Genomic DNA, 20,190 nt, shown 5'->3' on the forward strand with positions numbered 1-20,190 from the left:
TCAAGAAGCCTGGAGAACTGTTCCTGCTTAAAGAAATCACCAGAAAGCTTGCTCAAGACAGTTCCGGCTTTTGATGTATATTTGCAGATGTTTTAGAGTACTGCATCTATTTCTCTAGTAAAGTATGAAGGTGACTCGAAGCTTTTGCACTGTACTGTACATGTGTTGGATATGAAGTCATAGCCATTGTTCTAATATTCTCCGGGGAAGTGTAATGTCCTATGAAATGAGGAAACTGTTTGTGTGTGTGTGCGTGTGTGTTTGTGTGTGTGTTTGTAAGGCAGAGTAGGGGGTGGGGGGCTGGGAAAGGGGCGTGGAATAAACCAACATCACAGGCTAATGCAGCTTCCCATCATGCCATTTAATCTCCCTTTTTGGTCTGTTTGACCGTCGCCCGGTTTGCCTTCATCCGTCCTGTCAAACCGACTGGATCTGCTGTCTGTGTCCGCCAGCGGGATGAAACCGACATAGTGATAACGGAGCATCCCCCCCGCGTCCTCCTGTCCACGAGCGGAGCTTTGCTCCCACTCTCCTACCGACGGAGATATGAGACATCCACTGCTCGATGCAGCCCTGACATTGTGGCTATTTGTAGAGGTGAGGTGTCCTCCGGTGTTACTGTGGTATTAATAGAGCTGTGACGGACAGGCGCGGGTTCTGGGTGACGCCGCTGGCTGTACCTTTATAAGGCTTTCGCTCGTGCCTTGTTGTGCCGGGGCTGACTGTGATGTAGTTCCGATACAGACAGATCAGACCTGCCCGGCTCAGTGAGAAAGGACCTCCGCTGTACGTGCGGCACTCTTTGTCAACTTCATGAACGTCACAGCGAGAGACGCTCGAATATCTGTAAAAGCTCAACGTTAAGCTGGGATATGGCAACAAAATCAGAAATGTGGAGAAATGCGAAGCTGGTGGGATTGTGTTCGTGCAGAATAAAAGAGTGTGGAACAGTAATATGGCTTTTACCCCCACATCGGATTGTTTGAGTGGGTGAGCTACCTGTGATTCTGCCATCCTTTGTCTTTGTGCTCAGACCCCATAACTCCTCAGTAGGTTACTGGGCCTGTAGGACACACGGCAGCAGTCTGAATCAGTGTGCACGCAGTCACATTTCTTTTTGTGGTGTTGGTCTTTTCCTCTGATGTACCCTTCTGCACTTGTTGGGGATATAATCATTTAAAAAGAGGTGAAAACGAGCTCCAGTTTAATTTTACAGCCTCTAAATGTAGCTCACTCTTTCTATCAGCCGTGCACTGCTGACACTCCTGTCTATTCATGTAATATTAACCCTCATCATTACTATTTTATTTCATTCAGCAGATGTAGTGAGCACACATTCATTTTGAATTCAAGCAGGCTGCCTAGAGGGAGTCAAGCCCTCAGACCTTGTGCTGCTCCTGCAGTGTCCGCTTTGAGGACGGGTCCTGACAGCTTAGATATTTAGTGTCACTTATAACAGCGTTGACTCACAGAAAGCACGCTTTAGACCCTGGGACATGCTTCCTCAGGGGGGAATAATAATCCTACAAACAGTGGTGCTGTTTAGTTTTCTTCACTTATGTACAAAGTGATAGCAGAGCTGTAACATTTTGGTTTTTACGAAATCCCTGAAAATGGAAACAAGCAAGCTAACTTCCTGCTGATTTCTAATTCAATAAAACGTCTTTTTCATGGATGCACGCATCATTAAGAAGAAGAAATTGGGCTGTTTTTAGCTCCCAGTGATGCCAGTGTTTGATTGACATTGGGAACCGGAAATGGCAGCATTGGGAAAGATTTATAAAATAAATATTAGGCAGCAGTAAGCTATATTAAGTACTGTTTAGTGGGTTTGAAGCACTGTTTTGCAACAGAAGCAGCAACTAATGAATCCTGTTATCTTATCGGCTTTCTGTTAGATGAAAGCAGATTAGGAGGAGTCACCGTTTCACTGTTTGCTGGGCCTGAAAACACTAGTAAAACACAGACTCACACAGTGTGAGACTCACACTTTGACACTGTGTAAATTCACCTGAAGAGATATTAAAATGTCCTTAAAGCGGAAACGAATTCATTCTCTCATCGTGGCCTGTGGGGCCTCACTCATGTGCTCTCTGTTGGATGGTAGCTCCTGATATATGCACACCAGATGACAACAGTTAAACAAGGCTCTGCTTCAGGGCTTTTTTCTCTTTTTTGCATGATCAGTGCTTGTAGGGGGTTTAAACTTTCTGTATGAGCTATGAAGCCTGCAATAAATTATATTTACCATTATCAGGGACTGTTGATTAACATTATAGTGGTGCTTTGGCAGTCAAACCAGTTCTAACTGGTTCTTTATTATGACATTTTAATTTTTTTTACTTTAATAGAAAGGCCAGAGTGAAGGGTACGATGTACAGAATATGTTCCAGGGCAGACTCAAACCCAGTGAAGTGAATTATAGCAGTGCAAGTACCAAACTGATTTTAATGTGCCTTTTACTGACTATATCAAGATTAACAAATAGTCAGATTAAAGCTGATTAGTGGACCCATCAGAGGCTTGTTCAAGCAAATTAACTGCTCAGTTTTCCTGTCTAGTTGTCATATATTGCCTTAAGTTTCCAAGAGGACATTACTTACTGACAATGGAAAACATGTCTTCAGAAATGTGATTGAAGCAATCGTCAAATCATGGCTACACTTAAAATTTCTAGAGAGGCATTGCATAGTACTCTAAAACACTTTGTGGGAACTGGACCTGTTGTATTCTTGACACCAAACGTGAGGACACCATCCAACAACACAATGGGCTATGTGACATTTCCTCCATCTCTGAGCTGACTCCATCATGGGCAGAGACCCCATTCTTCCTAAACATGCTCCATCTTCTGGTTTGCATATTTGTGGAGAAAGATTCATTATTTCAGTGCATGCCCTTTCATGGAAGTACTTGAAGTCTGGCAAAGCTCAAATTTCTGACTTTACAGTAAGCTCTTTCTATGTAAATGAATTACACTAATTGCCAGTTTAGAATCACTAATGAATTTAGTTTAGAAACCAAGACAGGAAGAGAAGCCTCAGTGTACACACAGGCAGGCCTCAGCTAACCAAGTGATCCAGCCCGAGAACCCTCTGAAGTGATTGTTCCAGCCTCTACACCGTGGTGTCAGTGTAGCACAAAGGTTAAGTTGGCATTAAAACGGCAGCAAACCAAACGCTGAGTTAATTCATTAAAAACACAGAGCTTCTCAAAGTCCTATGACTGAGGTTTTCAATAATATCACATGCAGTACTATGCATGACAGACAACTGAAACATTGGAGTCAATTTGATAGTGGCCTCAGGGTAAATATAAAGAGGTTGGTATTTTGTATGGTTCATCTGGTTTAAAATGTTTGGCATGATACTCGGAGGCAATAGAGCAATAAAATAGAAGCTACAGTTGGTCTTTGAGGTTAATTGATAAGTGCTGTTGTCTCCTTAAATGCTAACAGGGTGGGGTTTGGGGGCATATTCTTAAATCTGAAAGCTCACTTTGAATGTTGTTTTCTCTATTAAAATTAATATATTATGGGTTTCCAGTAATATTACACATTTGTTTTATTTGTTGTCTCGAGTCTGGGTTTTCTCATCAGGTTGGTAGTTACTGACTGTGTAACGTGGAAGTTCTGTGTGTTCATCTGCCACCCTTTGATTGATATTGCTGTGATTTGCTTGCAGTAGAATAATCTGTCCACAGTTCTTCAAATTATTATTACTGTAACTGTGGTGCCATCAGGTAAACAGCTGGTTAGATACAGCACCTTCTTCACACATCTGGAATCTGTCGATGCAGCAAAAACATCCCTGAGACTATCAGCTTTTTAAGAACTACAGCAGCAGGGTAATAATAAGTAAGCAAAAGCCTGCTCATCACTTTTTTTCTTTTCATACTCCTGTAGTTAAGCTCAGTATTACCTAACGGATTGAAAACTTCTTGCTTTGAGTTGAGTTTGTTTTGTGGATTTCTGGGGAAACCTCGAGCTCCAAATAGACTATATTAGTCTATGTAGAGTATTTGGACCGTAGAAGTTTCCTCATGTTGCCCTTGTAAACCATCAACAATATTGCAAGTCATACAAATAATTGTAGAAACTAACATACTGTAATTTCTTGCCAAACTCAAAAGTTTATGGATGCAAAAATTCTCCATATTCCCATTATGGCTCATAGCTTAACTTCTTTGGCCATGTGTTTACTCATACCTCAGTTTTATTTGGTGGGGCGACATAAGCATCGTCTTTAACAAAAAACTGACAATTCTGCTCGTGTCTCCATATCTCTGCCTATCCTGGAGCATCTCTACACCATCTAGTTTTTCAATTAATAGGCAAATTTCCAAGTTTGTTTTAGAAAGAGACCACGTGTTGATCAGAAAAGGATTTATCTGTGGCTATAATAACAATATGAAGGCACTGCCACTCAGTTGTGTGACACATGGTAATTTCACTTTTCTTCTACAGGAAATGCTTAGAAACTAATTGTGACCTCTATTGTTGTATGATGTTCAGATTTGAGTGGGCTTCACGGCCTTTATTGACATAAACATAAAGAAGAAGTTAAACAGGTGTTAGGTATGAGCAGTTGTTGGAATTTGGGAACAACCAAATGGGTGGTACCAGGTTCTGCAAATATCAACTTTGAACTGGCACAGTTAAGGAAACACCCGTGGGGTCAATACTGTTGATTGATGTAATAGGACTGCAACCAGATCCTAGACTTAACGTTCTGATTGTTGCTAGTTGTTCACAATAAACTGACAAAGATAAGTACTTCAACCCCAGGTTTGCTAACCTGGCACTTTTAGGCACACTTTAATAGTAGTTAGTTGGAGCCCCCTTTTTGTCTTTAGAATTGGCTTCATAGCATAGATTTAAAAAGATTCCTCAGAGATTTTACTTTATATGACATGATAGCATCACTCAGTTGCTCCAAATTTGTTGACATGTTGAGTTTCATGTTGGTTGGGTGCATTGGATTAGGGAACAGTTCAACTGGTGTACCTAATAAAGTGGTTAGTGAGTGTAGAAATGATGGCTCCTTATAGTTTTGGGTATATGATGGAGATGGGTGCAAAGAGCTTAGTACAGACTAAAACAGTAAAAGTCCTCAAGTGTGTCATGCGGTGAATGATATGTGGACCCCAATGTGAAGTGGCGCTGGAAAAGGTGAAGTTTGAAATGTTCTTTTTCTACATTTCACATGGAAACCATCTCAGCTTTAATCTTCCTGGTTCCCTGACTTCATCGGACTTCAGTATCTCGTGTCCTTGTGGAGTTTTCTGCTTTCCCGTGTGCTCTGAATAAATGCTTTGGATGGCTGACAAGCTTGACTTAGTATCCTGTGTATATACAGGAAAAGTTGTGCAGAGTAATATAGGAATTTAGGTTTATCAAAACCTAGTAAAAGGTCTGGTTCCACAAAGAAGCCTGGGTCTGGACCATGACCGAGGACATAGAGGATTAGAAGAGATGGAACAAAATATTAGATTTAATTAAATAGTTGAAAAACTGAAGACAAGTATGACTATTGCAACAACATTCATAAGCTCTCTGTGGCTATTTTCATATCAGTACTGGAAGAAAGTTTTTCTTGCTTTATGTCTAATCAGGAAATTTTTGCAACACAGTCCGAGTGAGCAAAATTCAAATGAGATTGATGGCTCTGTGTTGGAGCAAAGTGGTGTTCTCGGATGTCCGACTGTTGCAGAGCTCTTCCCTTCCTGATCATCCCGAACACTTTCGCTGCTTCTAAAAGCTTTCAGTGCAGCATACAACCATTTGAACTATTCATCCTTCCCGGCGTCCTCAATCCAAAAGCCATCTGAGCTGCTTTTAAAGCAAGAAAACACATCCTCTGGTTGCGTAATGGTCATTTTTGTCCTGTGGGAGCACAGAGGGACTCTTTTCTCCACTGTCAGCTTTTCCAACCAGCTCTAATTAGAGAAAGACAATGAACAGAGCTGGATTGTATTCATGGCTGGCAGAGGGTTGAAGACAGGATGAGAATTAGGTCCAAATACAAGTGAATAGATGGTAACAAAGTTAAAAATTGTAAAATTGCGCATTTCCTTTTCCAGCAATATCTTAAATACACTTTCAGATTGATAATGTCATAAATTGTACTGTAGTTTTCTCCTGTTTCTTCCATTGTACAGGATATAACAGTGGAATAGTTCTGTTATTTCACACTCATATCCCTCATGCCAGAGGTGACTGACATTGCTTACTGAGTCATAAAGGCTTATGTTGTCTAGATGAATGTGAGATAAGAGACAGTTTTATTTATATGACACCAAATCACAACAACAATTGCATCAAGGCACTTTGTATTGTAAGGTAATAACCATACAATGATACAGAGAATACAGAAAAAACAACAATCATCCTATGAGCAAGCATTTTGGCGACAGTGGGAAGGAAAAAATCCCTTTTAACAGGTCCGACCGATCTCAGCCATACGGCACGTTGCCACCCGCCCCTCCCAGTGAGCCAAGCTGGCGCCCGTGTTTCAGGTTTTTAGTCACAGTGAAAATGTCTCTGCATCTTTCATCCACAATGTGTATACACAGAGTGACTTTCTTAAGCTGTTTTTGAGAAGCAGTTTCCTGGACTCTATTTGAGGTTTTCTTTGGACGGGATATGCAAAGGCTAAAGATATTTTTAAAACCCTCCGAGGCTCTCTCTTTCCAATACAATTTAAAATGGTTTTATTCTCATGGGAAGAGCAGGAAATGAGTCCATGAACACACTGGATCTTTTCTAGGGGTAAGAAGTTTTACCCTAGCATGAGAGTGGAATATTCCACGAGTAAAGCACCAGTCAGTGAATCTGTATACTAGAACCCATTTTACTTTGCAGTAAATGGAGTTCATTATAAATCATTTTATTACCTTTTGATTTTTTATGTTACTAAGCCCTCATTTGTCAGCTATTGGCTGGAATGTCCCAGCTACAAACTTCTTTGTACTGCTCAGGCAACATTAATTACCCCACATAATACACTCCCGATCAAAGGTTTAAGACCATTTGAAAAATTGAGAACCCAGCAAGAGCTGCTGCTGCTAACTGAGCTTCATTTTGTGAGTTGGAAAGAGTTGCAAGTTTTTAATCATCACCTTTTTCTCTTTTACAGTGTGTAGAGGCGAAAAAGTACTGCTGGTATTTCGAAGGTGGATACCCCATCTACTTCATGTAAGTTTTTAAACCAATGAGCTCAACCCTTGGATGTCCACTGTGGTCACTGACCATCCTTTTCATGTGTAAACGTTTTGTAGGTCTGAGATGTTTGTAAAAGAATGAGATGAAAACATGTTAGTAGATTAAATGTGTTACCCTAAAATGAGTTTCTCATGCATTACTGTTTTTATATAATAAAAAATGAAAATGACTTTGGGAGAATATTTGACAATTAGGACTTCAAAACTAAAACTCCACTTTTACATCACAAGTCATGGCGTGCATGGAGAAGCATGAGGCAGAGGCGTGGCATGTGGTGACTAGTTCTTGCTGATGTCCTAAAAACTGTGGAAATCCAAGCGATTTGACTGTTCAGCAGAGAAGCAGTAACGGCTGCAGTGGCTGTGCATGCAGCCCGAGCACCTCGCTGCAGCTTTGCAATCATTTATTACCTGGGCTGTTCACTCTATTAATTTCTGTTCATCGAATGCTATCTTATTATGTTTAATGATGTACTGTCATCGTTTAACAGCCACTAATTTCTATACAGTGGGATTAATTGTAAATGAACTGCCTCTCTCAGACCGGCTCTGGCCTACAGATTTGATCCTGATGTTATGTTTCCTGTTCGCACCTCTTAAATCTTTGTGGAAACTGTAATATCCCTCAAACCTTAACAGAATGATAACTGAAGTGTCAACAATAATAATAATAATTAGAATATTTTGATGTGATGGAATCAGTATTTTTGTAAGTAGTGATGCAAAAACCCTTTTTTAGGTAAAATGTTTTGTGCCAATGCATAGAGAGTATAAATATTATGCTACCTACACACAAGGAGTGTGACAGAAACTGGCATCAACTTTATCTGGTGTGATGCAAACACTGCTCGCTGCATGCTTTGCAGCACCTGCGGACATTGATTAGCCTCCCAGCTCTAGCGCTGAAATGCTAGAAGGGCTAGGAATGGGAGAGCCCAGCATGAGAAGTCATGCTGATTTGTCCATAGTCATCTATCGCACACACATGCACACACACGCACTGCAGACAACTTTTTTTTCCCAGCTGCATTAATTCCAGTTTCCTGCTGCACTTCTCAGACTGGTCAACCACAGTTGGCCTCTGTCCTGACTGTTCCCAGGCTGCTGGGTTGTCAGTTAAAGGGAAACTTCTTTAAATTTTGTTTACCAAGCAGAAAGTGTGATTAATGCAAAAATACACCTGTGTGTATTGCAAATTATGGTGGAAATGTCAGGGAACTGTAGCGAGACTCTCTGTACTGCAATAAAAAAAGTATGTTACTGTACATACAGACTAATGTAATTTACTGTGTGTGGCAGGACAGTTTTTCCTCAGCTCTGTAGTACACTGAGGTAAAAACAGTGTTTAACTGTCTTGCAGTTGAACAACTAAAATATCTGGCACAGATGTTTTTTCTCTGGAGTTATATGGAGTTTCTCTGATGTCCTAATTACTGGAGACAATAAGCTCAAAAACACACAAGTTCAACACAAAACCATTACAATAAAAAGGAAGACATTCCATCCATCATCAACTTCCTTCTGTACTTGCAGAGCTTTTACCCTTGAAAGCAACTGCTTGGCTTCTAAGTCTGAATAAATAATTGATTTCAAAGAGGTGACATCTGTCTGTAAGAGGAGACTTTTCTTTTTTGCTGATGGGCTCCACCAGTGTCAGACTGAAAACTATGGACTCACTCACCTGTTGAGAAGAAAGAATGTGAGCTGGCTAAATCGTATTTATCTTATAACTCGAGTTGTTGTTCATGACGCCAAAATATGTATCGGAGCGATCTCTTCTTCCTGTTAAAAGGAAGATTTTCCTTCCCACTGTCACCAAGTTCTTGCTCATAGGAGGTCCTTGGATTGTTGGGGCATTCTCTGTATTATTGTAAGGTCTTTACCTAACGGTTGAGGCAACTGTTGTTGTAATCTGTTGCTATATAAAAAAAATTGACTGGAAGTTAATAATAAGTTAAGAATGATATTTCCATCTGTAGTAATTTATATTTGGTGGCATGGTTCTACACTCTACCGAGGCCATAAATGAAATGTAGAGTTCTTCTTCTCACCCTTCCATGGAAAGCCAGAGTCTGGGAGAGCTGCAGTAAAATCCTGGAACAGATGACAGCAGATATATATCTGAGGTCAGATACAGCAAGAAAGAAAGAGGTGGGTTGCAAAGCAGCTCGCAGGTGCAGAAAAGAAGGAATGGGATAATGTTCTTAAAACGTTAACAATAATTCACCACTCCCAAGTAGCTAAACAGTAAAACAATAACAGAGGCTAACTGCTCCATGCTGTTGCTGACTCATTGCCGTGTGACTTGCTGCAGATGCCGTTCCTACGAGGACTGCTGTGGGACTCGCTGCTGTGTGAGAGCCCTGTCCATCCAAAGACTATGGTACTTCTGGTGAGTTACTGTGTGTTGGGTTTACTATGTGTGCACAGCTGTGAAAACGAGCAAAGACCAAACAAACAAATAACACAATCATAAACTTGTGCACATTTTTACCATTTTGTTTTGCAGGTGTAGCTACATTAAAGAGCTTTACCCTGTGGTTACACTGAATGTGCAGCATATGTGGACTGAGCTTTCTTTCAGTGGTGACTTCTGGCGCACACATTCGACATAGGGCTGACTGAATTACAGGCAAAACAAGAGGCTGTAATTTGTTTTTAGCATCATTTTGTGTCCTCTGCTTTTATTGAGCACAGTGGGTAGAACTTCACACTGGGTTTGTGTCATTTACAGACTACAGTAGACTGTGTAGTTATTTAATTATCAAGCAAAATTCAGCCGGTACTCATCACTGTTAGAGTAATTTCTTCTACACTGGTAAAAAAAAAGTCTGTTTTTAACTTTTGCACATATAAACACCACTTATGTGTACAAATATACTGCATGCTGGTCTCATTCAGCAACCATTTCAGTGGCTATTCTGTTAGCATAATGTTGCAGCAACTGCTTTGCAAAGATGTGTTTAGCTCCAAGGTTTTTGAAAATGAGAAAAGATCAAAGGTCTCGCTACAAACTTTTTAGGAGAAAGAAATCATTTTTTAAATAAAAGTTAAAAATAGCTTCCCATTCTGAAATTTGACTTCTTAACATCCGCCTGATTGCTGGCGAGCTGTTTAGACTTCCATCTATTAACTCTATCCCTAAGTGATTGGTGGATGCTAAGAGACTTAACTAGATGTTTTTCCAGTGGCTAAAAAAATCTGGCTATTATAAAACAGCTCTTAGTTCATAGGATCAGTTTCCTCAGTTTTACTGACAAATTTATGGTGTTTTCTTATTAAATACAACATGATAATTGTTTACATTATGACCCCCTTAATGTCCACAGTGATAATAGTTACAGTTCCTAAATTCATGGCTCGAAAGGACCTAACACACAAGATGCCAAAATGCTGTTCTGGTTCAACAAACTTTTATTCATGAAAGTGTGATTACTTATAAAGAACGAACATAAGTAACAGAGTTGGGAGGCCCAGCAACAACAAAGCAAACAGAAAAAGGACCAGCCGCACTTTCTGTATTACTCTGTCGGGTGTGGAGAGTCCACTTTGAGGATCTCCTTAATCCCACTTCCATACCTTCTGTAATGGAAGCAGAGACTGGGGATGAGGGGGATGACTTGCCTGTCACTGGGGGTGAGGTCACTAATGTAGTTAAAAACTGCTTGGTGGCAGACACCCCGGGGTGGGGGAGGTGGTTCTCCCTTAGTCCCTTGAGGCTTTGGGTGTTGTGGCTTTATTTTGGCTGACAAGTCTCAGCACCTCTGGTTTGGCAGACTGAGACTTATTAGAAGGGGGGATGGAAGGTGTGCTCTATCTATAGGGGGAGTCGCACTTCTCAGCCTCTCTGGTCTGTGCCAGGATACAGGAGAGGAGAGTCCATGAGTTAATTGAACGTAGGAGTCAGGAGGACTGGACCAGCTCAAGGATATTTGAGGGTGTTTTCCTAACCAGTCTGCCTGTGTTTTGTGTTCCTAGTGCCTCTATGATTTTGGACCTTTAGTGGTTATTTAAATATTCTGTCTCCTAGCCTCCGAATATCTAGTTGCTAGTGTCTCTATTGTTTTTTTTTTCATTATAGATTTCTGTTAGTGAAGTTATTGTTTCCTTTGTATTTTGGAGTTATTTTGTATCCTTGCATCAGCCTTTATTTGTCTCCTGTTTAATCTTGTCTGCCTGTGGGAGTCTGTGAGTCTGCTCGTGGGTCCTAATCGCCACCATCAGCTAAATCACGACAGTAAACAACTCGATGTCCCCCCCGGATGAGCTGCAAGAGGTGGGTGGGGTGAAGGGAGTCTGGGTTTGTCTACTCAGACTCCAGCCTCCAACCCGAATCAGCAGAAAGTGAATAAATGGAATGATGACCGACAACATATTCATAACATCAGAGATGTCTTTTAGAAACAGCAAATGTAGCTTTCATGCTTAATAACATTTTTTGGTAGCAAAGTCATGTCAGTGTTGACATGCTAGCTGGATAGTTTGCCACATAACGTCATCATTCTGATTTTAGCCGGAACTCCTGTAGTTACAGTGATATGTTTTGTTTTCTTCTCAGGGTGCTGCTGATGATGGGAGTGTTGTTCTGCTGTGGTGCAGGCTTCTTCATTCGCAGAAGGATGTACCCGTCTCCTTTGAGAGACGAGCCAGCCTTCAATGTCTCCTTCACTAGGCACCCTGTTACCACACCAGGTACAGTAGGCTGTGACAGGTGCACAGACAAGAGTGACAAACTAAGATGCAGTAAAACTTCATATTAAATAAAAAGAAAAATTAAAACAGTGTGAGATTTGTGTTTACCATGGAAAACCGTTGAGTTGAACAGTGTAAGAAAGTGAAGTCAGAAGAAGAAGACATGGTTGCATCAAACGTACTCCAAAGTACAAGGCCCACGTTTTGAGGACCAGCACACTTAACTCAAACATTCTGCATATGTTTCTTTTATTAAAGTTTGGCAGCCGTGTGGCTCTGTTTATGAACGCGGTGGTGTGACTAACATGTACTTATGCTAACATGTAACTGTATTACTCTATGAGCTCTAAAGGCCATCGTAGATAAAAGCCATCTGGACTGCCGAAGTATGCTTTATAGTCCGATATGAGGGAAGTGGATATGACAGGCACCCTAAGAACTGAATGTTTGCATAAGAGACAAACAGGCACAAACATGGTTTCCTTTTTAAAAGCTATTCAGGCAGACATCACACAGTATGTTATTATTATTATTGTCATTATTAATAAAATAATAATAACAAGATATAGAGAAATTCATTTGTATGTGGAATATTTTAAAAATCAACAAAGTAAAGTAGAAATAAAATGTTAACACTGATGTGCTGCACAGTGGAGGAACGTTTCTGATATCTGTCCTTATCTTGTCCAGAATCACTCTGTTAGAAAACGTGCCGTGGGTGGTCAAGCTTGTCCAAGCTAACAGTTTTGCCCTCCTCACCACCGTTTACAGCGAATCATCCTTCCTGATTAGTTCATTCAGTCTCTGGGTGCTGCCAGCTGTGATGCTAGACACAACAGACTGATAGAAAATCTCCAACATTTTACTGCACATGTTGAAGTACCTCAGCTTCCTTAGCAAAGAGAGTCTGCTGATCTCCTTCTTGTATGCAGTCTGCGCTGGTCTTCCAGTGAGCGTCCAGGTACTTGTACTCACTCCTTCACCACATCGGCATGGTGTTCAAGGATGGATGCTTGCTGGCTTGCTGGATGCATGCTAGCTGGCCTCTTACGCATCTCTTTGAAGCATCTTTTTGGTCTCCTTTACATCGAAAGAAGATCAATCCGGGACCAGGTCGAGGGGGCAACAGCCTAAGCAGAGAAGCCCAGACCTCCCTCTCCCCAGCCACCTTCTCCAGCTTGTCCGGGGGAATACCAAGGCATTCCCAGGCCAGCTGAGAGATATAATCTCTCCAGCGTGTCCTGGATCTGCTCCGGGGCCTCCTCCCGGTGGCACATGCTCAGAACACCTCACCTAGGAGGCGCCCTGGAGGCATCCTTGTCAGATGCCCAAATCACCTTAACTGGCCCCTTTTGATGTGGAGGTGCAGCGGCTTTACTCTGAGCCCTCCTGGATGGCCGAACTCCTCACCCTATCTCTAAGAGATCATGCTGTGATCGAAAGGAGATTTCTCCTGGAACACTTCATGAAATCACTTTGGTCCATCAAATCCAACCACTGCAGAAACAAACCCTGGCGTGTCCCATTTATGTCCCCTAAACTTTTCTGTTCATTATGCTCAACATTATGTCCATTATGTAGTTCAGACATGAGACTTTGGTTGAGAGCAGAGCAGCTGTTAAAACTCTTGTCATAATTTAAATTTCCATCCATGTATGGATCCATGTCCCTTATGGACAGGATTTCTAGGTGCAGCCAAGTGGCGGAGGGCTTTTGCTTCGGTGGCCTCAGAATCTCATCTCTGATTTTTGCAGATGATGTGGTTCTGTTGGCTTCATCGGGTGAAGGCCTCCAGCTCGCACTGGAACGGTTCGCAGCTGAGTGTGAAGCAGCGGGAATGAGGATCAGCACCTCCAAATCTGAGGCCATGGTTCTCAGCCGGAAAAGGGTGGAGTGCCCACTCCGGGTCGGGGATGAGTTCCTGCCCCAAGTGGAGGAGTTCAAGTATCTCGGGGTCTTGTTTGCGAGTGATGGGAGAAGGGAGCCGGAGATCGACAGATGGATTGGGGCTGCAGCTGCAGTGATGCGGACGCTGCACCGGTCCGTTGTGGTGAAGAGGGAGCTGAGTGTAAAAGCGAAGCTCTCAATTTACCGGTCGATCTACCTACCCTCACCTATGGCCACGAGCTGTGGGTAGTGACCGAAAGAACGAGATCGCGGATACAAGCGGCAGAAATGAGCTTCCTCCGAAGGGTGGCTGGCCCCTCCCTTAGAGATAGGGTGAGAAGTTTGGCCATCCGGGAGGGGCTCAGAGTAGAGCCGCTGCTCCTCCACATCGAAAGGAGCCAGCTGAGGTGGTTCGGGCATCTGACAAGGATGCCCCCTGGGCGCCTCCTGGGTGAGGTGTTCTAGGCATGTCCCACTGGGAGGAGGCCCCGGGGCAGACCCAGGACACGCTGGAGAGATTATATCTCTCGGCTGGCCTGGGAACGCCTTGGTATTCCCCCGGATAAGCTGGAGGAGGTGGCTGGGGAGAGGGAGGTCTGGGCCTCTTTGCTTAGGCTGCTGCCCCCGCGACCCGGTCCCGGACAAAGCGGATGAAGATGGATGGAAATTTACTTTGTGTCAGTCAACCAAGCAGAAACTTAAGTGGAACATTCCAATAATAGCACAGCGTCAAACTCTCTGAAAAGGTGACCCGGAGGAGGACGTTTTTACTCGTTTTTCTCTCTGATGAACTCCAAAGTAAAGTCAGCATCTCAGCCTGCTTGTTCTAATCTTCTCTGACACCCTGTTTGTTTAAGGCTTTGGGTTGAAGGCAGAAAGATAAATAAGGAATCAGTGATGTAACTGTGGTAGTGAAAAACGATCGATGGAGAGGATTTCTGCTCAGTGAGTAATAAAGTGGTATTCAGAGGTACTGGCAGTCTATCCTTACTGATTATCAGAGAGTTTTAGGAATAACAATAACACTGAAGATTTTTACTATAAACATGAGACCAGTTTATGTACTTGTACCTGTTATATTTTAGTTTTGATTTTTAACAAATTTTCAAGAATTTCAAAAAGAAAAAAAAGTCACTTTCTTACCATGATTATGGGGCATGGATAGATGCACTGTGTTCTTTGATGGCTGAGCTCTACTGTTTATAGTAAATGTGAAAAAGGTTTTGAATATTTAACATATGAATACCAGAATGAAATCGCTCATGTGAATGCTGTCATAACAGCCTATTTTTAAACTTGAGATTTTAAAGGAAAAGCATTTGAATCATTTCTTTTCTCTTTTCCTGCAGTTTCCCAGCAGCCAGGGAGCATGCAGGGCTTCGGGGTGAATGGATTGGCAGGAGGTGACCCAGGGGTTACCATGACACACCCGCCGTACCCGCCACAGCCTGGCTCCACCCACATGATGATGGGTTCCTATCCGCCACCTCCGTCGTACTGCAACCATCCTCCACCATCCTACGAACAAATATTTAAAAACAGCGACAAGAAGTGATGTCTGCAAGGACTCGAGGATGAAACGAAATAAGGGAATGTGGCACTGAGGCTGAATCATCAGGATGTTTAGACACACAGGGACACGTGCCAGTGGACAGCGGTTTTTTGATGTAAAAACTGGAAGACACACACTCTCCTCCCATGTGGAAAAGACTGAAAAAGCACAGTAACCAGTCACTCATTCACCATTTCCTTTCTAGCTCACACTACACACAAACACATTCATCTGAGGCCTCCTTTTTCTGAATCCACATGTATGTACCAGCTTTCTGAACTGACGATAAGTGAGGATGGACGGAGTAAGTCGGAGGTTTCATTCAGTATCTCGCTCAGAAAAAGAAACTGCCATGTGCATTCAACATTTTGATTTTTAAAGGTTCTTCTTCTATTAGGAAAACTGAAAATACTGACAGCGAGCTCCATAATTATAAAAAGGTCAGTTAGAAAATGCCTTCTGTAGCCAGCATTTTAGTGCAACAGCTCTTTACATAACGATGAGATCACGATCCATTTTATGTTACAGATGTTTTTCCCAGTCATGTAAAGACATAACGAGCAGGCAGTGGCTCATTTTCCTGAAAGCAGTGACAGTTTCGCCTCAACACAATTTATATTGTCACTCTTTTCATCAGCGTCAGATTTTGATTCTTAGTGCGAGGACAAACGAGAGGGCGTGTCACTTCTCTGAGTTTCACTGAGATGAGCTCTTTGGGTACATGTGTGTGCCTGAGAGGCAGCACATGTGTAAGAACAGGAACACCTACTGTTGTTTTGGGAGCAGTGTTTGTGTACTCATTCAAAAAAGTCATGCATCACATCATTTGTCATGCTACTCGCTACATTAATTTTGCATTACTCACCAACATGGCCTGTAGTACACCATTAAGTTAACATATATACCTTTATACCTATATATATACCTTAGCCCGCAGTCCCACTGACACAAGAACACACAAGGTGTTTTTTTGTTGTGTCTGACTGCTCGTCTGTGCTTTTGTCGAAGTCAAAAGTCAAGCTTGGTTGGGGTCAGTATGCGTTCAGTTTTACATCATTCTGGGTTCTGTTGTTTTGACTACATTTATTGGCCTTTCTTTGTCAGGTAATTAAAACAGTTACATCCCAGTTTAAAGTAAAAGTACTGTGTGTGTCTGTGGGACAGCAGTGATATGTCTTTTCCATCCTCGTAAAATTCAGTCTAGCCTGATTTCTTACAGACTGTCAGGTTGTCAGACAACACAAAGGCAGATTTAACAGTGTATCAGTGAAAGCAGAAAAACTTATTCAGAAGACACAGCAGCACACCAGAACACTAACATAACCACTGCAACAACATATGCCAGTTCAGAACTGCTGAATGCAGGATGTGGATGGTAGCATTTTCCATGGCTGTGTGACGGATGGTGCAGCGTCGGAGATGCAGCAGCGATGCTCTTCTATCCTCTGTCAGACCTGCTGAGTCACTGTGTGTGCAGAGCACAGGCACATCTAGGAAACCATCACTTGCATTCATCTTATTTGAGGATGTTAATGGTCCATATACTCTGCAAATGTGACCTTCCTCTATTTAACAAGCTTTTTGCTACGATGCTCATTTTTCCATAACATTGCTGCAACATGCATCAATCCTTAGTTTGCACATTTTTATTAAAACCCCTAAAATTAGAGCTGCAGATTTATAAAATACATGGACCTAAATTATTATTTAGCAATTCTTGATTATTTATGCGCAGTAAAATTTGATTTGATGCTTGTTCAAATGATTTATTCTTGCACAACCTCTGGTACCTGATGATGAAGATAAATGGAATTATGTATTATTGATGCTGTGGTTTTAATTTATTTACTGGCTCAGTGTGTTTGCATGAGAGTGGCGGGCAGATCTCAGGCTGTCTCTGAGTGTTAAATAGTTAAATGCTGCCGAATGTCCATCAGTCCTACATGTTGAAGCATGCATGCCCTGCTAGTGTTATATTTTTTTAATCAGGCAGGGGATCTGGACACTGTGTTTTATCTGGTTATTTCACACTGAGTGATGTTCCTTTAAAGGTTGTATGTGACAGTAAGTGCACGCTAAAATGGGACGTTAGCAGTATTGGGGCACAGTGTACAGGAACCATGCAACATTATATGCTGTAGAATGCATCGAGCTAAAACCACGATGGTCAGTAAACCTCAGAGCCAGCAGCAGCACAATCTGCACACAAAGAACATAAAACAAGTGATGCTCTAAGTAGTGTTTTGAACACTGGGACATGCTCATTAGTTCACATGAACCTGTCTGTGAGCATAATATGGTTTGCCCATCAGTGTCAGCACTGAGCAGGGCACCACAATTTGATCTACAATATTATCTGTCCAAAGTCATGTTCAGTGTAACACACAGTGTCACAGCACTAATTCATGATTTGTGATGACATCAAAGACATATTGTACATTTACAAGGATAAGAACCTTTCCTTATTGCCTTTTGTCAAACCATTCACTGTTTGGTATGCTAATGATATTCCAGACTCACTGTATACATATTCTGACACATACTCTGAGTAATTATGGCTGAATATAATGAAAATTTGGAAAAGGTGATTTCCCCCCCCCCCCCCCCCCCTTTTTGGTATTGTAGGTACTCTCAGCAGAGTATGTACTGAGGCTGTAGCTCATTCACTGCTGAAGAAGCAGGAAACCCACAAGCACAGCAAAAACTGCAGTAATCTACTTTAGGTTGTTTCAGGTAGCGACACACATTTGATTTGGTGGGCCCCAAACAGTTTTGTGTATTTTCTCCCAGGATCAAACTTTTGCTTGACAGACAGATGCGTAAACCACTTTGACATGGAGCCACTATAACTGGTTATAGTGGAACTAGAATTCTGAAAAAAGTCAGAATTCTGTCCTCAAACTCGAAATTCTGAGTTTAAACTCAGTATTCAGAATTCTGAGTGTTAAGTCAGAATTCTGAAAAAAGTCAGAATTCTACGAGTTAGAGTTGTTCGTGGAATTTTTAAGAGGGAAGACATTTCACAAACTGACTTGTTGCGCTGGCATCCCATTGCAGTACAATGCTTGAATTCGGGAGCTCTTTAGATCAACCTGTTCTTTCACCTGAATTCAAACGTTAACAGGTGTGGCCTATTTTGGACCAGGTACTGAATCTAGTGTTTAAGCGATTCAGCTTCTCAAAATTATGATAGTTGCTACAAAATCTGAAAGTTCATGCATGTGGAATTACAAATAAAGCGAGGAGAGGCACAGATCCACAGGACTTGCTTGCTTTAATGTAAAATTGTCCTTAAAGATATAATAAATATCAATCGATGACGATAAGTGATGTGTGGCCCACCAGGTGAAAAATATGACATGAAACTAAAGTGAATCACTGTGATTTTACTGTGTTTATTGTCATGCTACACTCTCACTTTTACAATGTGGATCCTTTGTTATTTGTGATGACTGATAAAAATTGTAGTGTGGGATCTTTCTTTAGCTTCTGAAGGGGGGCAGGTCTGAGAACAAAATTACTGCAGTACAGTAAGTACTCGTAGCTGCTGATATTTTGTCCCCCTCCTAGATAATCATACCAGCATAAGGTAGCAAGGTTTGATCCCTAGACAGGCGTTACCAGTCCTTGCTGTTTATGAAATTGGTCAAAAATCTGCACATAAAGACATTTTTAAACATGGTTAACCAGCAACTCATCACTTGAATAAAGCATTGTATGTTTGTGCGAAATTAGAAACCGTGTGTGTGTAATCTGACTTGAGATCAACATTTCATCGATATTGTATTTCAACCATTGGTGGTGCTTTTAAAAGAACTGAATTATGCTTTTAAGATAAGTTATATTTATAATTTCGCACCATGCGTTTCGATCACACAGAACAATGTGATACCCTCTGGGTTGACAGCAGACATGAAACAATTGTACAGCTGAATAGCAGAGCCCAAACTGCCATTGGATTTATGTTTGCACAACATACACGACGACAACATCGTGAATACTGTTTCATGAGATTTCTGAGAGCTGTCACACTGTTAACCTCTGCAATGTGCACACACACACACTTGTGTGACGTTAGAGGCCATGTGTGATTCTGGGAGTGTTGGGCTCCCACAGGTAACCAGGAGCAGGTTTTAGATTGACTCTGGGTTGTTTCTGGTGTCAAGCAGTTGGGCTGGGAATAGGGAGCACAATATTAGAAAGGTATTCAGTTCAATCATCTCAAACTATGCAATAGATACTGAAATAGGTGAAGCATTTTGATCCTGCTTTTCTCCTCCCACATTTACCTCTTTTTCATCTGCTTTCAGACGTACATTGTACATTGTGAAATATGTAAATAAAGGTCACTTCTAATGAGATGGTATACTGACCTGTTTCTTTGAATCTTTCTTGTTATATACCACAGTGACATCGCTGAAGGTGATGACTCCAATAACAGAATATATACAGTTATGTGCAAAATAATAGCAGTGTGTTAAAGCAACAGATGTTACTAATAGCACCTATTTCCATATATACTGTTAAATAATCCAATTCTTTGATCTTTGGGCTAAAGGATGAGCAACACTCGGTGTATAAATGCTCAATCAACAATTACTTTCATTCATACAATTCTTATTATTCCATACAAACACTTTTGAGCATTAACCATCTGGAGGGGAAATGAGCACGGTGTCCGCCTGATCTCAACGTGTCTGACCGTTTCTCACATTCTTATAGCTTCAGCCCCCCTCCAAACTAAGCATCCACATGCTTTCTCTATTATGGCGCCTAAGTGACGGCCTTCTCCTGATGAGATGGGGCAGAAAACCTCTACGGTATGTTCTGTTCTCTTT

The 20,190-nt window shown here is 41.7% G+C and overlaps 2 protein-coding genes across 2 annotated transcripts in view; one reads left to right on the forward strand and one right to left on the reverse strand.

Moving 5' to 3' along the window:
- The first annotated feature begins 319 nt into the window (after positions 1-319).
- On the forward strand, positions 320-19,711 carry vopp1b (VOPP1 WW domain binding protein b). Its single transcript, XM_085286203.1, has 5 exons — positions 320-597; positions 7,137-7,195; positions 9,536-9,613; positions 11,780-11,913; positions 15,150-19,711. Exons 1-5 carry the CDS (start codon positions 547-549, stop codon positions 15,353-15,355), a joined length of 528 nt encoding a protein of 175 aa, XP_085142329.1. The 5' UTR covers positions 320-546; the 3' UTR covers positions 15,356-19,711.
- lancl2 (LanC lantibiotic synthetase component C-like 2 (bacterial)) overlaps positions 5,904-20,190 on the reverse strand; it is a 41,638-nt gene continuing 27,351 nt past the window's right edge. The window contains exons 10-11 of the mRNA XM_085286200.1: positions 9,273-9,315; positions 5,904-5,937 (exon numbers count right to left, since the gene is read on the reverse strand). Coding sequence (XP_085142326.1) covers positions 5,919-5,937; positions 9,273-9,315 — 62 coding nt within the window. The 3' untranslated portion in view covers positions 5,904-5,918. The remainder of the gene's footprint in view (positions 5,938-9,272; positions 9,316-20,190) is intronic.

The sequence above is a fragment of the Mchenga conophoros genome, linkage group LG9, assembly GCF_057382185.1.
Source record: "Mchenga conophoros isolate Kocher_MC1m ecotype Shallow Benthic linkage group LG9, M_conophoros_male_GT1.1, whole genome shotgun sequence".
Classification (NCBI taxonomy): Eukaryota; Metazoa; Chordata; class Actinopteri; order Cichliformes; family Cichlidae; genus Mchenga; species Mchenga conophoros.

Excerpts from the sequence above, each read along its gene's own strand:
- vopp1b (XM_085286203.1), top strand. The coding sequence starts at position 547 with ATGAGACATCCACTGCTCGATGCAGCCCTGACATTGTGGCTATTTGTA. Across the intron at positions 7,196-9,535 it reads GGATACCCCATCTACTTCAT|ATGCCGTTCCTACGAGGACT; the intron begins GTAAGTTTTTAA and ends GACTTGCTGCAG. Across the intron at positions 11,914-15,149 it reads GCACCCTGTTACCACACCAG|TTTCCCAGCAGCCAGGGAGC; the intron begins GTACAGTAGGCT and ends CTTTTCCTGCAG.